At 45.5% G+C, this 21,469-nt stretch overlaps 1 protein-coding gene across 1 annotated transcript; it reads right to left on the bottom strand.

Moving 5' to 3' along the window:
• Nucleotides 1-5,021: 5,021 nt before the first annotated feature.
• Nucleotides 5,022-20,711, bottom strand: RCVRN (recoverin). The gene is made up of 3 exons (XM_083707779.1): nt 19,814-20,711; nt 10,164-10,275; nt 5,022-5,983 (listed from the first exon to the last, which is right to left on the bottom strand). The coding sequence occupies exons 1-3, from the start codon at nt 20,192-20,194 to the stop codon at nt 5,895-5,897; spliced, it is 582 nt and encodes a 193-aa protein (XP_083563905.1). The 5' UTR covers nt 20,195-20,711; the 3' UTR covers nt 5,022-5,894.
• Between the last annotated feature and the right edge of the window lie 758 nt (nt 20,712-21,469).

Genomic DNA, 21,469 nt, shown 5'->3' with positions numbered 1-21,469 from the left:
ATTATCTTCCTGTTTTGTGTGTTTTAGCCAAGTTTCTTTGGATGAGCCATAGATTGGTACCCTAGAGGTGTAGGCCTCTCAACACATGAAGGAGAATTGCCTGGGGGTAGTGTGCCTTTCCCTCACCATACTTGGCACGTTTCCTGTATATAAATTTTGCTTTATGCACAGATTTTCCAGAGCTGGCCCAGGACATTTTGCTGCCTGAAGACAGAGCAAGAAACGGTCCCAACCCTGCTCCCTACTGTCACCCAAATCAAGGCACAGGGTCATCCAGGCCAGTCAAGTTAATTTTGGCATCTATGGCCGAAAATCCAATATGAGCCTCTCCCCCCAACTTGGCAGCAAAAATACAGTAATAAATAATGGACAATTTACTGTCCTTTTGAGATGCTCAAAAAATCTGCCTGAGGTGGCCACCCCAGTTGACCTAATGGTAGGACCGGCTCTGATTGGACGAATGGATAAAGGTGAAAATTTAACTTTGCACATATTTGGATCTGTCCTGAAATAGCTTGCTTCATTGGTTAGTTGGGTAAGGGCTGTTCTAGTTACAGTAATAGTTGTCTTAATTCAAAGCTGGAGAATATTCACACACTTATAAATTTCCCCATGATGAGAAATGTATCCTGCCTGTTCCCTCTCAGCCCCTGTCATCCATTCTCACCACCTTGCTACATGGTACATGGCACACAGTTAATAGGGGTCCCTGGTGGATAATTGATTGGGAGAGGAATGGGCAAGGGAAACTGTGGTTGCCTAGGGTCCTGCCTGCAGCAGTGGATTTAAAAGCATCCATGTTCTCTGACTTTGAACCTGACAGCCTTAATTCCCAGTTTCCCACCTCTTATCCCTCTTAGACTTGACTGCAAAGAACCACAAGTCTTGAATTCCTGGATCTTGGCCCCTTTTGCCCCTTGTGTGTTTTCGTTAAATTCAGGTGGATAAATTAGGAATGATAACTGCAGATGGTGACAGCCGTCACGAAATTAAAAGACGCCTGCTCCTTGGGAGAAAGGCGATGGCAAACCTAGACAACATCTTAAAAAGCAGAGACATCACCTTGCCAACAAAGGTCCGTATAGTTAAAGCCATGGTTTTCCCAGTAGTGATGTATGGAAGTGAGAGCTGGACCATAAAGAAGGCTGATCGCCGAAGAATTGATGCTTTTGAACTGTGGTGCTGGAGGAGACTCTTGAGAGCCCCATGGACTGCAAGAATATCAAACGTATCCATTCTTAAGGAAATCAGCCCTGAGTGCTCACTGGAAGGACAGATCATGAAGCTGAGGCTCCAATACTTTGGCCACCTCATGAGAAGAGAAGACTCCCTGGAAAAGACCCTTGATGTTGGGAAAGATGGAGGGCACAAGGAGAAGGGGACGACAGAGGACGAGATGGTTAGACAGCGTTCTCGAAGCTACAAACATGAGTCTGACCAAACTGTGGAAGATAGGAGTGCCTGGCGTGCTCTGGTCCATGGGGTCACGAAGAGTTGGACACGACTAAACGACTAAACAACAACAACAAAATTAGGAATTCTGGAGAAGCATCCTTAAACAAGAGTCAGACCATTGGTCTCTCTCTACACTGACTGGCAACAGCTTTCCACTGTATTGGGCAGAAGTCTCCAAAATCTACCTGGAGACGCTGGTGATTGAAGTTGGGATTTTCTGTGTACAAGGCAGATGCTCCACCACCCATCCTCTTCTGCCAGGAAGTTGGACACAACACTAGTTCTTTCTTTTCCCGACTCAGTTGAGGTAGTATTTAGCTTATTTTCAGCGATAGGCCTCAGGCCTTTGGCATGAGATAAGGCATAACGTGTATCTGAGCATGTGCAGAGTATGCTTTCCAGCACTGAGGAATCACGAAAAACTCTGAAATCTAGTTGCAAAGGCATAGTTTGGCCTGGCTTGAAGCTATATTTGAGCTTTGCCTGCCTTGATTTAGAAATTAAACTGCCACTTCAGATACAGGGATTGTTGGTGCCATTTCCCATTCTGCCCACCAGGTGGCACTACTTTGCCATGCTCAAAGCAAGAAGCGGGGGATTGAGTCCTGTTTTCATCGTACCAGTTTACCTCTTTCTGTGTTTTCGTAATTGGTTTTGTGCTTATTCCTTGTAATTTTTAGCAAGGTCTTTACTGCCACCTGGTTGGTTTTGCACAATATGCTGGTGGTGGGGGAGAAGTGAAATTTCAGAGCTGGAGAGGGGCTCTTTCCAGCAGCATCACCTGCTTCTAGTGTCCAGCTGATTATCACAAGCTCCTTACAACCATATTTACAGCATCCTTTCCACATGGGGATTAGTGCAGATCAGCACTAACTGGCTTGTGGTTTAAACTCCAGGGAGCAAGAAAGCAGGGAAAGAGACTGCTTATATAACCCCGCTTCCTCTCCCCAGCCCCAGCCCTCTTCCTAATCATTGGGCCAAAGTAAAGCTCTGGAAGGAACAAATTGAGTTAGAAGCACTGTTGTTGTAGTGGTAAATTCTGTCGGCAGACACTCTTCACAGGCCACAACCCTCCTCTTAAGATTATACAACACAAATGAACTTGGGACCCATGCAGGCATTACAGCTGCAATAGCAAGCCAGCTGTTTTACCTCATCCCACTTTTGCCTTGCTAAACATCCAGCCTGATGAATTGTGTGGACGCAGAAGTTTGCTCACTATTTTGTTATGTTTGGGTTGGTCGTCATGAAGGGATTTTGGATTCCCTCCCCTCACCCCATAAAATTGGTAGTTGGACACACGGCTGTGGGTGCTGTGTGACCTCCCCTTTCCCTCTGCTTACCTTATTTAGTGGATTTCTCTCAGGGGAAAAAGAAAAGCTTATTTGTATGGCATCAGAAATAGCTTCTCAGGAGATGGTTTTCAATGTCCCTGTTGGAGTAAATGACGATGCTTTGGCTTTGCCTTCTCCAAGAATGAAAGACAAGGAAAACCTGGACTTTTGCGTTTCCTAGGCCAACATTGCTCCTAGACACCATCCCAAGGCTTTTAATGAGTGATTTAAGACAGAAATCGAACAGGGAAAGCTATATCCTGTGGATCCAGCTAGGAGGGCTTAAAAAGAGAGGGGAATCTAATGGCAACTTGATGGGTGTGCCTTGTTTTAGCGGCCCTGCTCCTGCACATTTAACAGAAGGCAGAAGAGAAGGTGGCATTTGCAGGTGAAAGTTGTCCTGGCACCTCCTTGCTAGGAAAAGAATAATATACTAAATTTCACTGTGTCGTGTATGGGAGGGCTTTTTCTTTTTTAAATGGCAACCTAAAGGGATCCTGGAAGCCAGTGTCTGCAGGGTTAAAGTGGGAAGGGGAGAAGATGGATGCCAAGACTCCTGAGTTCTCTGAAAATAGGAGTAAGGGGAGCTAGAGAATTGGGATTTGGTACTTTTCTGGTGTGCTTCAGCTGCAGAATTGCTTGACACAACTAATGCCTTATTGACGCTGGAGCCCTGTTCTGGGGTGGAGAAGCCCCTATAATGAAAATCCCTAGAATGTGCTGAGGAATGATTTCAAGTGTTTGGCCAGAGGCCTGTCAGCAATCCATGTAGACAGGCAACATCAGGCTGTGAGGTTCAAGGAGCTTGTTGTGGACGGTTTTCTCTTCCTCTCTGCTAGCGCTAGAAGCTGGGGTGATCCAATGGAAGCTGAACCGTTGGGAGATTCAGGAGCGACAAAAAGAAGCAAGTCTCTGCAACAAGATGTAGCAGTCACCACTGCCAGTTTAGCTTTAAAGTGGATGGGATAAATTCATGCAGCATAAGGCTTTCAATGGCTACTAGTCATGATGACTATTTGTCTGTCTGTCTTTCAGTTATCAAAGGTAGGTGACCTCTGAGTTGCTGGGCTCTTAAGTAAAGTGGGGGCTATTGTCTTCCTGCCTGCTTGCCTGTGGGCTTCCAGAAACTTCTGGTTGGCCACTGTGTGATGGACTAGTTGGACTTTTGATCTGATCCAGAAAACCTATTCTTATCTTCTCATGTATCTTGTAAGACAGTTCTCAGGCCCAGTGATCTCCATTGCCCTCTGGAGAGCTTGGAACAGCACCATATGTTCTTCATTGATCCCGGTAAATCCCTGCTCCCCACAACTTAGATATATTTGAACATACTACTTGTGGCAAAGTATGTTTCACACAATGTCCTTTATTGAAAAACAGACACAGTACATAAATTTAAACACGTTCCCCCGTTAGTAAATTAACTACCTGCCACCCGCTCCCTAGAAAGTTACCCCGCCCCCTTCTTTTGAAGAAATGAAATATTCTAGTGTCAGAGGAAGGAAATCAACAGAGATGCATAAAAGTCCACTTCTAGAAATGATGCCAACTCTAGATATCTCTGTTAGCCCACCCAGCCCTCTCCTCTGGAACAAGCAGAGGGGGAGGTGGGGGGCAGGATTTGTAATGTTTACATTTTAAATATACTTTTGGGAAAGGCGGGATATGGACTGAGAAAGTATTAACCTTCAACAGGAGCAGAGGAAACAAGGGTGAATGGTCTGATTAAATGCTGTAGTAGCCATCCTGGGCTAACCTTTCAGACAGAAAAAAATGCAGGCTCAGTGACCCCAATCCAGGGAAAATGCAGTTCTAAGCCTGCTCACCTGGAAGCAAGTCCCATAGAGTTCAGTGTGGTATTTGCTTCCAAGTAAGTATGTTTAGCATCGGGGCCTGCAAGTCACCCCCCTGTCCTCTTGAAATATAGTGGGATATGTTAGCAAGCAGCTGTGAGCCAGGGGAAGCTGGCAGCTAAAGAGACATCTGCGCTACATGTTTAGCTGTTTTTACACTCTTGTCATCCGTCATGGCTTCCCCACAGAGAATCTTAGAAGTTGGTTCTGGATGAGATTTACGAACTGGGAGCTAGTGAGCCAACTGACAGGCAGGACTCCTAAATGATGAGTAGCAGAGAGAACAGAGTGGTACTGGGTGATTACCCAGGATCCTTTGAGAGAGGGGAATGGGGTTTCATAGTACAGAAATCAGGGCACCTGTTTTGGTCTTCCTTCCTATTTTTCTTTTTAAAGGTGAGGGATGGGGAACTGAGGGCTAAATGTGGCCCTCCACCCCCCCCCCGGCCCATAGGACTTTCCTTAGATCACACCCTCTTTCTCCAGGTCACACCCCCTCACCTGCCTCACGTCACACCCTCCTTGACTGTTTGCCTGACTCAGGTGTGTTTTTGAACCCTGACAATGCCTCTTCCTTGCCTGGATGGAAGATAGAGAGGGGTGTAAGTCTGTGTGGAAACTGCCCCACTGCACAAAGCCAAAATTCCCATTTCTTCCATCCATTTTTGCCATCGATATAATGCCGCCTTTGGGTTGGAAAGCGTAGATTGCTTTTAACAGGTTATTTCTGGTCTCAAGAGGCCTCTACTGTCAATCCTTTTATTTATTACCTTTGTATCTCAGCCCCCAGGGAGCACAGCGTGACCCCTGTAAGGTTTTCGCATTTTGTCACTGAGCTTCATGGCTAAGTGGAGATTTGAGCCTGGGTCTGTCTACTCAAATCTAGGTCCTCATCCTTTTTCTCTTATTTCCCCCAGTTTCCTTTCCTTGTTTGTTTCTGTCCCTCCTCAACTCTTTACTACTACTACTTTTAAAAAACAAAACAAAAATACCTGCTAAGGTAAATGGTTCTTATGGCTGCCAAGCCTACATCCCCCATTGGAAAAATCCCAGTAAATTAAAGAAGTGGGCTAGTAGGGATTGTATTGAAAGGGGCACAAACTTATTTTTGTAGTTGTACTTTTGCATGTTCACACACACACACACACACACACACACGGTTAGGGGTGTTCAGTGTCCCCATCTTCCCCATCATGTGTACATTTATTCTTACATCTCTGTGTTTTCTCCTCCTCCTCCAACCCCCAACCCCTTATTTTTTCTTTGGTTCGTACTGGATGAGCTTCATTATTGCATCGTTCTTCATCACCCCTTCAATAAACTCCTTTTCAGCAAGTTTGTCTGCAAAAGGAGAAAGAAAAACAACGCATGCATGTAAAATGTGAGCGGTAGAATTACACACAAAAGAAGCAAACGGATGAGCCGAGGCGGCAAGGGGTGGGGTGAACAGGGGGAGATTGTGAACCTCTCCCCCCCCCAGGGCTTTTCCCCAATTGGGGCGCCTGATTTTTGAGGAAGAGATGGGTACAGTGTGTGTGTGTGTGTGTGTGTGTGTGTGTGTGTGTGTGAAGTTCTTTAGCAGCACACTCATTTGTTTATATTTTGGACATCCATGCAAAAATGGTAGTCCACAAAAGTTGTTAATAATGCTTTGGATTTGTATGGCACCTTGGTTTCTCTATCCTCAGAATTAAGAGCATTTGTAATCTGCAGGCAATCTTGTGCAGTAATCCTTGCACCAACTTGCAAGGGGAGTATACTTTCCCCCCATATGATGTGCATATATGTTAATGATGAGTGCTGTAATGCCTTCTGCGATTTATATAGGAGCTCACCGCAAGCTGAGTTAACAGTAAATCAACCTTTTATTCTTGATGAGGCCCTGCCACACCATAGTTCTGATTCAGCTCTCCAGGAGCTGGACTCCTGGGTTGTCGCTGTTTCTCCTAAAGGGGCCACAGGCCAGATATTTAATTGATAATAAATACATTACAGGTGCTATCTTTCAAATGTATGTCCCCACCCCCCTCTCTCTTTTGCAAGGCTGCTTAATTGCATAAGTAGTTAGTGATTTGTAGGCACACCAGAGGCCTGGAAGAAAATGTTTCCCTTCAAGTTTCTGAAACCTCCTTTTATGGTTCCCTTGAGGATTATTTTTCCTTTGTCAAAGGCCATCAGGCAAATGGCATTTACTTTTGTCTCCACAAGGTGGGCTATACTGTGTGGAAGGACCAGGTCTAAAGAGGAACACTGCGTGCGTGCGCGCGCGCGCGCGCGCACACACACACACACACACACAAAAAAAACTAATATTCTTCTATTTATAGCACCAGTGAAGTAGTTGTCTATCTTTGTTCTGTGATATTTCTCCTTATTTTGTCATTCCCCCCCCCAACTTGCGTGTGAATGCCTTGTTAAAAACTTCATGTGAGTTGATAGCTTTACTGCTTTTTAAAGTTTCAGCCTCGTCCCCGGTCTACAGAACATAAATTTCTATAAGTTTGCATGTGGCAGTGGATTCATCCTGTTTCTAATGCTCTCATGCACTGCACACAAATAGATGTGCGGACACATGAAAACAAAGGTGCCACATTCACTCCTCATTGAGCTGTTTTGGGTTTACACCCATTAGCTGTTTCCCCCTAAATATTTTTTGGTATTCTTGTAAATCTTGGGCTTCTTCAAGGTCAAACACCAGTGAAGGACTGAAGGTTCTGAGACATATATATATATATATATATATATATATATATATATATATGCAGGTTTTGGTGTCCTCGGGTGTCTTCCCGTGTAAAAGTTGGGGTGTCTAGGCGACGTTTCGACGAGGTCTCACTCGTCATCTTCAGGCTGGTGCTTTCGGCTTCTTGTTACTGGAACAGAGCGGGATCTCAATGTTTGAGTTCCTATAAATACTGTAGAGGGGGTGTGGTGTCTAGCCTCCAATGTTCTGGGCAGAGAGGAAGTTCCCAGGCTAGTGTGCCTTTTCTTCTTTTGTTCCTTAATTACTTGAGAGATACCTTGAGTGATTTCTTGAGTGATATCCTGAGTACCACTTAGGTGGGTCATTAGGTGTGGATTAGTTGCTAAAGTCTTTGTGTCTTGACCTCTTGAACTTTGTGAAGAGTTTTCCTGAGAAGATGGCTGTATTGCACTTAGTTGTGCTTTGGCTTGGCTTCGTGTATAGGGGCGAGCTGTGGTTTTGTGGCTTGTGTCAGCCAGATCTGTGTAGGGATTGCAGGGGGGTGCAGCATCCGGAGGTGCCACCATGGATTGGCTACTGGATGGTGTCAGTAATTCATCTGTGGAGAGGGTCTGGGTTTGGGTCTGGTGTGGTTGATTGGTGTTGGCGTTCTGTGTGCCTCTGGATCTGGTGTCAGTTTTTGTGGAGAGGGCTAATTTCCAGATGTCTGGCAAGCGGGATGTGTTGTCACGCTTGTTCATGTTGTGAGGGTGTTTCTCTATCTCGATGGCTTCCATGATTATTCTCTTGTGGTGATGTTCCGTGTTAAAGAGCAATTTGGAATCTGCAAAATTAATTTCGTGTCCTGTTTCTTTCATGTGTTGGAAAAGAGAGGAAGTTTTTTCTTCTTTTTTGACGGCATTCTTGTGTTCTGCGATACGTGCATTTATTCGTCTGTTTGTTTGTCCAATGTACGTGGCTGGGCAGACTTTGCAGGGTATTTCATAGATCCCTTGGTTTTCCAACTGGATTTTATCCTTGGGGTTTCTGAGGATATTGGCTATTTTTTGGTTGGTGCAAAAGGCTGTTTTGATATTGTGTTTATGGAGGATTTTGCTAATTTTATCTGTAGTGCCCTTGATATAAGGAAGGAGGGCCATGCCATTGTTTTCTTCTGTGTCTTGGTTTTTGGGGGGTGTTTCCTTTTGGATTAGCTTCGTAATCCTGTTTTGCTGGTATCCATTGGTATCCTCCACAAAAACTGACACCAGATCCAGAGGCACACAGAACGCCAACACCAATCAACCACACCAGACCCAAACCCAGACCCTCTCCACAGATGAATTACTGACACCATCCAGTAGCCAATCCATGGTGGCACCTCCGGATGCTGCACCCCCCTGCAATCCCTACACAGATCTGGCTGACACAAGCCACAAAACCACAGCTCGCCCCTATACACGAAGCCAAGCCAAAGCACAACTAAGTGCAATACAGCCATCTTCTCAGGAAAACTCTTCACAAAGTTCAAGAGGTCAAGACACAAAGACTTTAGCAACTAATCCACACCTAATGACCCACCTAAGTGGTACTCAGGATATCACTCAAGAAATCACTCAAGGTATCTCTCAAGTAATTAAGGAACAAAAGAAGAAAAGGCACACTAGCCTGGGAACTTCCTCTCTGCCCAGAACATTGGAGGCTAGACACCACACCCCCTCTACAGTATTTATAGGAACTCAAACATTGAGATCCCGCTCTGTTCCAGTAACAAGAAGCCGAAAGCACCAGCCTGAAGATGACGAGTGAGACCTCGTCGAAACGTCGCCTAGACACCCCAACTTTTACACGGGAAGACACCCGAGGACACCAAAACCTGCATTCCTGTACCCGTGAAAATCTACGAAAGCAAATATATATATATATATATATATATATATATATATATATATATAATGCTAACTGAGAAAGAGGTCAATAACAGTGGGCTGGATCCAAGCAAAGTTAATTGCACAAGTTGGGACTAGCTTGTCCCACTGATTTCAATGGGACCCAAGTGTAACTCGTGCCAAAGACCACTGGGCCACCTCTCTCCATACTCAGTGGTGCTTCATGAAAGCCTGTGCTCTAGTGCTGAGCTACGGCCATTTAAAATCATTCTAGCCCACTGAGAGGCTCTGGATCCAACCCCATGTGTTCATATAGGGATAAAATACCGTATTTTTCGCACCATAGGACGCACTTTTTCCCTCCTAAAAAGCAAGGGAAAATGTGTGTGCGTCCTATGGAGCAAATGCAGGGGGGAGGCAGGCGGGAAAAGCCCCCAAGAGCTCTGTGCGCTCTTGCGGGCTTTTCCACAGGAGGGAGAAGGGACTGACTGGCCGCATCAGTCCCTTCTCCCACCTCCCAGAAAAGCCACCATCTCTTTAAAGGAGTTGCGCGTCTTCTGCGGGCTTTTGGGAGAGGTGAGGGAATCCCCACACCTCCCAGTAAAGCCAGGAAAGCCCTGCGCAGCATCTCCCGGCAAGGAGAGGTTGTGCAGGGCTAAAGAGGAAGCCAAAACAGCGAGCGGGATCCATCCTGCTCGCTGCCTTGGCTTGTGCCATAGCTGCGCGCAACCCCTCCGGCAGGGAGAGGTTGTGCGCAGCCTGTACGCTGCTCTTTGGGGCTGGGGGGGGAAGATTTTTTTTCTTGATTCCCCCCCCCCCTAAAAACTGGGTGTGCCCTATGCTCCGGTGCGCCCTATGGTGCGAAAAATACGGTAATCACCCCCCACCCTGCCTCTTGTGGCAAGAAAAAGTGTGTTACAGACTTAGTAGCATGAAGGAAGGTCGCTACCTGTTTCTCCCTTGCCGAAATATGCCCACAGCTTGTTGGCCCGTTTCTGGGGGGTGTTTTCATCATCAGCCAGGGTTTTCTGCTCTTCTGGAGGAATCATCTTAAATATGGCCTGTTGGAACAAAAGGGGGGAAGATCATAACGCAACCACTCATTGGGCCTACTCTGAGCAGGACTTGGCTGGATGCAACCCTTCTTCTGCAGGACAGGGTGCCATATATATATATATATATATATATATATATATATATATATATATGCTTTCGTAGATTTTCACGGGTACAGGAATGCAGGTTTTGGTGTCCTCGGGTGTCTTCCCGTGTAAAAGTTGGGGTGTCTAGGCGACGTTTCGACGAGGTCTCACTCGTCATCTTCAGGCTGGTGCTTTCGGCTTCTTGTTACTGGAACAGAGCGGGATCTCAATGTTTGAGTTCCTATAAATACTGTAGAGGGGGTGTGGTGTCTAGCCTCCAATGTTCTGGGCAGAGAGGAAGTTCCCAGGCTAGTGTGCCTTTTCTTCTTTTGTTCCTTAATTACTTGAGAGATACCTTGAGTGATTTCTTGAGTGATATCCTGAGTACCACTTAGGTGGGTCATTAGGTGTGGATTAGTTGCTAAAGTCTTTGTGTCTTGACCTCTTGAACTTTGTGAAGAGTTTTCCTGAGAAGATGGCTGTATTGCACTTAGTTGTGCTTTGGCTTGGCTTCGTGTATAGGGGCGAGCTGTGGTTTTGTGGCTTGTGTCAGCCAGATCTGTGTAGGGATTGCAGGGGGGTGCAGCATCCGGAGGTGCCACCATGGATTGGCTACTGGATGGTGTCAGTAATTCATCTGTGGAGAGGGTCTGGGTTTGGGTCTGGTGTGGTTGATTGGTGTTGGCGTTCTGTGTGCCTCTGGATCTGGTGTCAGTTTTTGTGGAGAGGGCTAATTTCCAGATGTCTGGCAAGCGGGATGTGTCGTCACGCTTGTTCATGTTGTGAGGGTGTTTCTCTATCTCGATGGCTTCCATGATTATTCTCTTGTGGTGATGTTCCGTGTTAAAGAGCAATTTGGAATCTGCAAAATTAATTTCGTGTCCTGTTTCTTTCATGTGTTGGAAAAGAGAGGAAGTTTTTTCTTCTTTTTTAATTAATTTTGCAGATTCCAAATTGCTCTTTAACACGGAACATCACCACAAGAGAATAATCATGGAAGCCATCGAGATAGAGAAACACCCTCACAACATGAACAAGCGTGACGACACATCCCGCTTGCCAGACATCTGGAAATTAGCCCTCTCCACAAAAACTGACACCAGATCCAGAGGCACACAGAACGCCAACACCAATCAACCACACCAGACCCAAACCCAGACCCTCTCCACAGATGAATTACTGACACCATCCAGTAGCCAATCCATGGTGGCACCTCCGGATGCTGCACCCCCCTGCAATCCCTACACAGATCTGGCTGACACAAGCCACAAAACCACAGCTCGCCCCTATACACGAAGCCAAGCCAAAGCACAACTAAGTGCAATACAGCCATCTTCTCAGGAAAACTCTTCACAAAGTTCAAGAGGTCAAGACACAAAGACTTTAGCAACTAATCCACACCTAATGACCCACCTAAGTGGTACTCAGGATATCACTCAAGAAATCACTCAAGGTATCTCTCAAGTAATTAAGGAACAAAAGAAGAAAAGGCACACTAGCCTGGGAACTTCCTCTCTGCCCAGAACATTGGAGGCTAGACACCACACCCCCTCTACAGTATTTATAGGAACTCAAACATTGAGATCCCGCTCTGTTCCAGTAACAAGAAGCCGAAAGCACCAGCCTGAAGATGACGAGTGAGACCTCGTCGAAACGTCGCCTAGACACCCCAACTTTTACACGGGAAGACACCCGAGGACACCAAAACCTGCATATATATATATATATACACACATATATAAAGCATCTTTACCATTGCAAGCCAAAAAAGGTTCCCAGAACTCTTGGCTTAACAAAAACCAGAAGATGGTCCCTGGTCTTGGGTGTACAGTCTAAAAGACATGACACACAAGGTAAAAGAGATGGGGAGGGAAGAAATAGGAGAGTAAGCAAGCTCAGGGGTTTAAAATAAACATCAGTTCAGGTATCCTCATTGAATGGTGATAGTTGACGAAGGGAGTTTCCGTTGCAAAGGTACTTGTCTGCTCGCGCAAAATCTACACCCTTGTGCTTTGAGCAGGGTGTCTGGGATAACCAGGTAAGGCCCACTCCCTCAATCCACTTGGAGCCAAAGTTCCAGTTATCAGTTTCTGGAGCCTAAATGATGCACTTCATTTTTCTGTGGTTCGTTCTGGTGGCTATTTCACCAGTGGGAAAGGAGGTGGAACATACTGTTATGAGTTTGTGGGTGCTAGCCACTTCTAATCCCTGGATTCAGCAAGTGTTAAAAGTGAATTAAAGCAGGCTAGCCTCCTGGGTTATTAAGAGAACAAGGGATGAAAGGGCTTGTGCTAGATGGCAAATGAATGGGGGTCCCCTCCAGCAACAGATAAAGGCAGGGTTTAGAGTAGAGAGGGAAGGAGTGATGTCACTGAGAAGGAAAGCAGCAAGCTGGAGAGAGAGGACAACAACATTAGAGAGCAACGTTTGATGTCTTTGTGAATTTAGGGCTTGCTTCTATGGAAGAAGCAAGACCCATTTGGCGTGTAAATGCTGTGAACCCCTCCATCCTAAATTCAGGTTCTATATATAGGTAAATGAACCATATGTCATCAAGACACTGCCATCTCCACTGTGCTTCATTTCCAAAAGGAAACACGAACTCTGTGTGAGCGCCTGGAATCTTGCCCTGCTCAGAGGTCGGGATGGCATGCAATACTACTGACTTGACATCCTTGACTTGCAGGCAAATATGTGAGTCTGCTGGTGGCATGAAGGAAATGTTATAAGCAGCAGCCTATCTGGAGTCTAGACATTTCCTGTTGCATAATGGAAACAGAGAATAAGGCTTCTAATGTAAAATCGGGCCACTTCGGGAGACAGCTGAGAATCCCAGCTTTAATTTCACAGTAGTAGACACAGGTCTCTTGCACAGAAACTAATCTATTGATAACCCTGGGCAGTGCAATGTGTGCAGGGCTAAAACTGAATACACTAAGGCTGATCATTCTTTGTGGAGCCTTGGGTGGTATTCAACCAAATTTTACTGAGACTAGACCCACTGAAATGAAGGGTCACAACTAAGTTAGGTCCATTAATTTCAAAGGGTCTACTCTTAGTAAAACTTCAATGAATACCACCTCTTATTTTCCCATCTGCAAAGTGGAAGTATCCCATGTACCTGTTTCGCACACGTTTCTTGTAAAAGCAAACAAGGATTGTAAATCATATTGCACCTTTAAGAAGTTAATAGCAGCTACTATTTTATTTTTAACTCCATTCTCTTGGGGGTGTCTAGTGAGGTTAAATGTAGGATACTGTATATGTGTAGTGAATTAAAAAAAACAAAATCAATCTACTGAATTGGACATATGTGAGAAGCTTTCTCCCCATGCATACCTTAGTAAACAAAGCAAGTTTCTAAGTTTCTAGTCTTCCTGCTGAAAGAAACTGCTGGGAAATATTTCAGTGTGGCTAGTGAATGCTCCAAAGACAGAAAAGGACTGGCCAGAGCTGCTTCCAAGGGGTCAGAGAGAGTTTTCATTGCCCTTCACAGCCTCCTGTGGATTCCAAGGCTGCTATTGTCTATAAGAGCAACGAGGACTCCAGCTTTCATCGGCCCAGCCAGCATCACATTATTTTTTTTATACTTATTAGTCGCATTACTCACTAAAGTGACTCAAAGCGTTTTTCAACACAGTATAAGCATTAAAACCAATCGCAGCAATAAGCAAACCAACAGAAGCCTAAAAGGTCACAAAACAGGGAGCAAGCTCTCCAGTCCCCCAGAAATGGCTATCAAGCTGGATGCCAAGGCAAAGCAGGAAAGGTGTGAGGGGGAAAAGCTGACTTCACATTGAAGCTACAAGGTTCACACTGGTAAAAAACAGCAAGCCCATCTTTGTTATATGGTCCTAGAAGGGGCAGGGCTGAAGGGGCTGTCATGAAGATTCCCTACAGGTAGAATTTCCCACATCACCAGTGAGTCCCATGTAGAATGAAAGAGCATTTTATAGTAACCGTCTCAGCATTATGGCAAAATATTGTCCAGTTTTCCTTCTTTCCCATAACTGTTAATCCATGCCTTTTCATTCTGAGGAAGTGTAAAACCCAGAAGAGATCACAACCTGGCCTTTGAATGTTGCCCGTTTGTTTCCTTCCATTGCCTTCCTTGAGGACTAGACACCTGCCTTCAAAAAGCATGCCACAGCTTTCCCATCCCTGGTTTACAAACTTCCCCATCAGCCACCTTACCACCAAACCACATTTTTTTCCTTTTCTACCTAAGCCATTTGTCCTGCTAATTTTGCCAGCATCCTTTGATCAGCTGAGCGGGGGGGGGGGGGCGGGGCGGAGAGATGATGCATAATAAACAAATTGCCTCAGCTTTATTTTGACATTGGCCTGAGGGCTGTTTCTTCCAGGAGGGATTCACGGGCATAGCATAACTTTTGGTTTCCACAATTAAAGTGGATAAAAGGGTTCTGTGGCCCTTGCCCACAAGAAATCCACTTAAAAAAAAGAAAAAGAATCAAGCTTTTGGAGGTATGGAAAGTGACAGAAATGCATTGAAATGTATGAACAGGTGCCCAGTGGAAAGACAGATAAATACCCTGCAAGCAAACACAGATGAATGCTCACTGGCATATAACTGCCCTGCAACCAAATCAGCATAAATGCTCAATAAAGACTGGATATAATCTAACCACCGTGTTAGCTTTGCACAAGCAAATCAGTAAAAATGAATGATTGATGTAAGATGCTGATTTCTGAGCATGGTGAATGTGCTGCCTTGTTTCTGATGTATGTTGAGCTAGACTCTCATCACCTCATCTCTCAACTGAATGCCTGGAAAGCCTGTTAGCTGCCTTCGTGACACATGTCGAGACATGGCAGTGAGGAGTTGGCATTCCCCATAATGCTAAACGTTTGCATAGGTGAACCAGAAATTGGCTGACCACAGTGGCTGCTTGTGAGGAAGGAAAGGTCCCCTGCCCCTTTCAGTAACAGAATGGAGATTTGGCAGGCTTTGTCCAAAATTATAGCACTTATTACGAACAAAATTTGTCCATATTTTCTCATAGGAAGCTAAATTCCATTGGAAGATGGTAAATTTCACACAAGTAACAAATCGTAGATGTATTCAGCACTTTGACTTGTACAACTTCTGTTGATATAGCACAATCTCTGGTAAGATTCAGACGCATATAATTTTAGCAGAAAGTTTGCTGTGGAAGTGACACAAGACAAACTACATTTAATTGAATAAATGTATTTTTGCTACTACTTCTTGTCTTTTCTTTTTTTAAGTGTATGGCTTGCCTGAAGTAAGGGAAATGGTGCACTGCCAGCCTCAGCTATGAGGTAAATGAGCAAATGGCAAACCTGCCCCCAAATCAAATGGTTTTTAGCACTTGAGGCAGAAAATCCCACATGTGCCTCTCGCTCTCCTTGGCGGTAAAAATACAACAACTATTTAAATAGCTAACAGTTTACTGTGCTTTCATTATACCCCAAATAAGCCGCCTCAGTCAGCCTGATGGTAGAGCTGGCCCTTCAGGAGACTGAATCCCTGATTTGTTTGCTGTCTGATATGCCTGATAAATTGAGTGTAATGGTGGCAGTAGGGAATCCCTCAGGCTGAGGGAGAAAATAAAACACAATGAGCCCTAAGTTGCATGCACACCTCCTACTTTGCTTTCAATCTCCAGTCACTTTGATGACGTACAGCAAAAAAAAAGGGTACCTGTCCCTTTTAAGAATGACTTTCCACACCTGCAGTCCATCTCACTCTGCAGTATATTTGGGTCTTCAGGAAGGGTGTGTGTGTGTCTCTCTGTGTGTCTGTCCATCCGTCTCTCTGTCCCTCCCCTTTCTAGTTTATTTTTTACCACCCCTGTTAAGTTGTGGGTGAACATATCAGACGACATAGCGATTCTTTAACCAGCTTATGTTTATTCACAGGCCAGAACAGAACTGAACTGAAGGGTTCAGCCAGCCTGCTTATATAGAGCTCCACTAGAACACAACAGTAACCATTTTCTGTAACTATCCAATCACTGAATGTCACTTAGAATCCCTTAATTGCATATGTGGACCTGAACTATCTACAGTATCCCCCTGCAGGGCCAAAGTGGGAACTTCAGTACATAACAACCCCCTAAGAAGGATTTGGGCTAGTAACTAAGGGTTGCTTCCAGTCAACCCACTTTTCGAGTGTTCATTCATTTATTGAGTGGGGAGGTTACTTGACATTGCATCAAACCATTCCCCCCTCACTTTCCTTATGGCAAAAAGTCAGATCATGGGGGTAGCCGTTCGTTGTGCAAAATCTCCTAATCAACTATAATCAGACAACCCGAATCGCACCTGAAGAAACAACGACAGCCCGCTAGGTCATATTCCAACTTCTCCTTTTCTCTCAACCTCCGTTTACCCTACCTGTGCTATTCCAATAATCGTGACTTCCCTCACACAAGGTTGTTACAGGAATGACCAAACAAAGGAAGCCTTTCTTTACTAATCTATAAACGGATGGACATACTTAGGACAGGAGACATGTTTATGTGGTGGCCCTTCTTCCTGGGAGACCTGTTTGCTAATGCTAGCTTACAAGGGGTCTGTGATCTGCTCACTGGATTTCAGTACGAAGTTTTGCTCAAGAGTGACAGATAGCGTTGAAGACCAAGAAGTCTAAGAGAGGCAACCCGAAGAAATAGGGAAATGAATTAATGTACCACAGAAATGGAGGGAAAACGAAGTTAGTGTACATGGATGGAACTCTTACTCTGTTTGGAAACAAAATACAGATTTCTCTCTCCATCCATGCAGCACACATAGGAAAGGGAACTCCCTGTGTTTCACACAGCTGTTAATAACACAGGAGCCTGGCTAAGGAAAAACATGTGGCAACACTAATTTAGGGCCTCCACAGACTTCCTTTCTATTGAGTATTTATGCTTATCTGTGCTCCTGTTGGTATTGTGGCAGGTATGATGCGGTCTTGCTTTCAATACGCTTTGCGGCTGCAAAAGTTTCATGGTGGACATACTGCTTCGTATCCAATCATTACATGTCCTGCTGAAATCCTGTAAGTTATTTTACCACAAATGCCCTTTTGTTGAGAGGAGCGTTTTCATTGTGCTACAGTGCGAAGGGGTGCTTCTCCAGACGGTAGTCATGAGCTAACCCTGCGGAGGCATTGCAGCAGTCCTGGATTTAGGGTGATGTGGGCGGTTCTCCCGCACAGGGCACCAAGACGACGGGGCACAAAATAATAATAATAATAATAATACCTATATTTCTACAGATACCTACTGAGAAGATCCATAAAAAAGTTACTGTTACCAAAAGGAATTCATGTGAAAATAAGAAATATTTTGGGGAGGGTGCCAAATTTTGTCATTGCTCGGGATGCCGTATTACCAGAGTCCGCCCCTGATTGCAGAACAATGAATAAAGCGGGATGGTGTGCAGAGTCGATCCAGTATAAATTCACCACCAATGCTCTATGGTTGCATCAATGACAAATACATCCACACACAAAAACCCTACAGCCCAGCCTGGAGAGGAAAGGGTTACGACAGTATTCTTGGTAATCTGGAAGAGGAAAGGATCCATTCACTGGTAATTAATTAATAAATTAATTAATTTCCCCCACAAACTGAGCTGAAATGTGGATGGATCTGGAGCACGTAATTCTTGTGGGAAGGTCATTCAGAATTCCCTAAACAAGTAAGCCTCTGAAAACCAACACCAATACCCTGTAGCATTTAAGGACCAGGACTTTTGGGTTATTGGGGTGAGGAATGGGATATCTCTGCACCAGCTTCCCCAGCCAGCTGGTGGGATTTGTTGTACAAACATCTGCACCGTTGCCATCCCTTTCAAATACCGTATGAAATTCTTCAGCCTTTGCTGAGATCTCCTCCAAACCTCTCCCCAGACAGACTTTTCTGCTCCTTGTCTCCGCTTTCCAAGGTCGGAGGAAGCTATTCCTCCGGACAAGACAGTTGAAGCGAGGCAAATACTGCACTGAGAGGGTCAGGGATTTAACCCTGCCTAATCCAACTTTAATCTCAGATTGCTCTGCCCTTCTTCCAAGGTTTGTGGCAAACACATCTGCAGGGGGAGTCTAGATCAGCGGAGGAAGGCTGGCAGCAAGGAATTATGGGTTACGTATGGGTTACATACTGTGCACAGCTCTGTGAAATCTCAGAGGTGCCAAATTTGTACAGGCACCTTGGCATCTTCTAATGCAAGGCAGCCACTTTTCAGTCGGCTCTCAACTTAACAGTTTTCCTGAAAAAGGAATTACCTCGCTATGGGAATAGCAGCATCCAAATACTTGCCTACACTCCAAATTTTATCCATTTCAGGCCTGTTTAACATGTTATGGATCCCACCACAAACTGAATAAAGGAAACTGTAATCCCCGCTCTGGTAAATACAGTATTGTTAACGCACCTGCAAAATTAGAATTCCCAGCCACCTTTGTGAGAAGCCATGATGGTTAAACTTGCTTCAAGCTAGTTTATACAGTATTTTGTAATACAGATGTGTTTAGATTTGATTCTGGACCTAAGGGCGCAATTGTGGGGTTTTAAGAAATATAGATGTATTTCCCTCCCTGCTCAAAAATATATATATGTGAAAATGGCTTCCTATCTTCCTTAAAAGATGAACATTTGCTTGCAGGAATGAACCTGCTGAGGGCAGCTGAGGCCATGAGATAAAATTAGGAGAGGATTTGAACCTGTTTACTCTGCTGCCAATCCAGCTCATCCTGTTAAAGGAATGTAACAGGATTTCCCCTGCCATTGGGCAAGGCTAATTCTATTTTGACACAATGCAAAGCCTTCAGCTAAGGTAATCCGTTGTCATCCCATCACCTCAAGGTGGGTCAAGAGAATGTCACATGACCAACCATTCCTGCTCCCCTCTTTAACTGGTGCAGCCATGAGTTTCAACATGTGAGGCACCTGCCATGGGAACACAGGATATGTTTCCATGTTGGGGGACAGGGCGAAGGAGGCTAGAGATGATTGAGGGAAGAGAGAGCCTGGAGCTCAGCTAGATGGGTCCATGAATGGGTGGAAGAAGGGTAGACACCCTTATAAATTTCCATCGACTGCAGCAGGTTTGGGGTGAATGGAGTGCTGGGATAAGTAAGGCCCTGTTTTTCTGACCAAGAGTAGGCCTGATGCAAGGTTAGATGGGACCAAAATGATCCAAGCAGGGGACCGGAAAAATAAAACCAAAACCCCAATAAGGATTTCAGTGCAGTGGTTCCTTCAGGTGGACTTCCATGGCCTTGTCTCCAAGCATATTATGTGTTAAAAGGGAATATTCCCCCCATGTAATTCCACAACCAGTTTCAGTGCATCTGGTCTTGCAGTGGCGAAGTTCTCAGCCTGGGTCTTCCCTGTATTCCCCTGTCGTCATCCCCACCCCCCGCCTACAAGCCCCATTCCCAAAGCCTCCCCTCTGTCTCGCCCCACACGCCCTCCTCACTCACCGTGACGATCTCAAGAACCTCGTTCTTGCTGATTTCTCCATTGCGGTCCACGTCAAAGAGCGAGAAAGCCCACTCTAGTTTAAGGTTGGTCTTGCCGGTGGAGGTGAGGTGGAGGGCAATGATGTACTCCCGGAAGTCGAGGGTCCCATCATCGTTGGTGTCGAAGCTTCGGAAGACGTGCCGGGCATACACCTTGGGGTCAGAGTTGGGGAAGAACTGGGCATAGATCTTCTCAAACTCGGACCTGCTGATGCGCCCGTCTGGGCACTGCTTCTGGAAGCTCTCGTACCATTTACACAGCTCGTCCTCCGAGTACTTGGTGTTCAGCTTCAGGTCTTCAAGGATCTCCTTGGAGAGGGCCCCACTCTTACTATTGCCCATGGTTTGGCTGCACGCTCACCCTGCACCGCCAATGCTCCGAGCTCGTCCTCCTGGTCCTGTTTCAACAGAGCTAGTGGAACGGCTGGTACCTCGGCACCTTCTTATATAGACTCCCTGAGGCGGGGGAAGAGGGTTGAGAGGACCACGCAGCCCTGCGCTTGCCACACCTGGTGGCTGTGAGTGTGCATGTGTGCGCACACACACACACACACTATACACACACAAAGAGAGGGGCTATTTTGGTTGCACTGATCACATTTGCCCCCAAGCTCTTTAACGCAAGGCAAATCGGATTTAGGCATCATGGGCCTTTCTTGCTCCCTCCTTCTTGATTGCCCTCCTGGCCTCCCTCCTCTTAATGCCTTGCTCAGTGCTGTTTCCGACCATGTGCAAGCCTGGAGAGTGACTGGGGAGGAGAGGGGTATTGGGAAGAACAAAACCATGGCCGGAAGCAGCATACGGACTGGTGATTGACGGATGGACAGAAGACACAGCCGTTGCTCTGTTGACACTTCCCCCCTCCTGCAATATTCCCCACTGCTGGTGCTAAAACACACCATGTAGACTGATGGTATAGACAGACTTTAGATAGACAGACAGATAGAGCATAGATCAATAAACTATCAACCAGACAGAAAGACACAAAGGCCAAAGAATGGGAGGGAGCTAGGTTTCAATCCTTTGCAACTGTAGCTGGGAGTAGCCCCCCCCCAAAAAAAAACCCCACACACAGTGGGACTAAAGTCAAAGTAAGCCAGTGCATAGGGTTGCACTGTTAAGTATGTACCTAACTTTCCTATTATAATTATTGGGGAAGGAAGGAAACCAACTGAGTGGCTATTTGCAAGCCCAAGTTAAGCCACCTCTTCCCACCTTGATCATTTATTATATAGAAGAGCAGAGTGCTCTGTATCTTTGCAAGGTGCTTCATCCTGATTTGTTTGCAGAAAGATTAGACGACGTCAGCTATTTAATGAGCATTTGTTCTGATTTACTTGTGGGGAGGTTAGCTGAGGTTCCATCAATGCAAACACCACTCCCACATTTTCCAGTGCATTTCCCCCTCACTTTTCTTACTCCAAAAAGTCCAATCTTTCAGGCGAAGTGGGTTGTGTAAGACCTCCCAATCAATTGCGAAACCTGAATTTGCTGGCATATGATCAAATTTATAATTGAGCAGCTTGAATTTGCTGGCATGTGATCAAATCCCACCTGGAAAAGGGGCAGTCTGGAAGTGCCCCTAGTTTCTTGGTTGAATAGCTTTCAAGCAGGTGG

This window comes from Podarcis gaigeae (assembly GCF_964106915.1).
Source record: "Podarcis gaigeae genome assembly, chromosome: 13".
Taxonomy (NCBI): Eukaryota; Metazoa; Chordata; class Lepidosauria; order Squamata; family Lacertidae; genus Podarcis; species Podarcis gaigeae.
Note: the sequence above shows the minus strand (reverse complement) of the source record. Positions and strands in the feature narration are given on the sequence as shown.

What these genes read in the sequence shown, in the direction of transcription:
- RCVRN (XM_083707779.1), bottom strand. Translation starts at nt 20,194, where the DNA reads ATGGGCAATAGTAAGAGTGGGGCCCTCTCCAAGGAGATCCTTGAAGAC. An exon ending in AGGTTCTTGAGATCGTCACG is followed by an intron (nt 10,276 to 19,813) that starts GTGAGTGAGGAG and finishes TTGTTCCAACAG; the next exon opens with GCCATATTTAAGATGATTCC. An exon ending in TTTCGGCAAGGGAGAAACAG is followed by an intron (nt 5,984 to 10,163) that starts GTAGCGACCTTC and finishes CTCCTTTTGCAG; the next exon opens with ACAAACTTGCTGAAAAGGAG.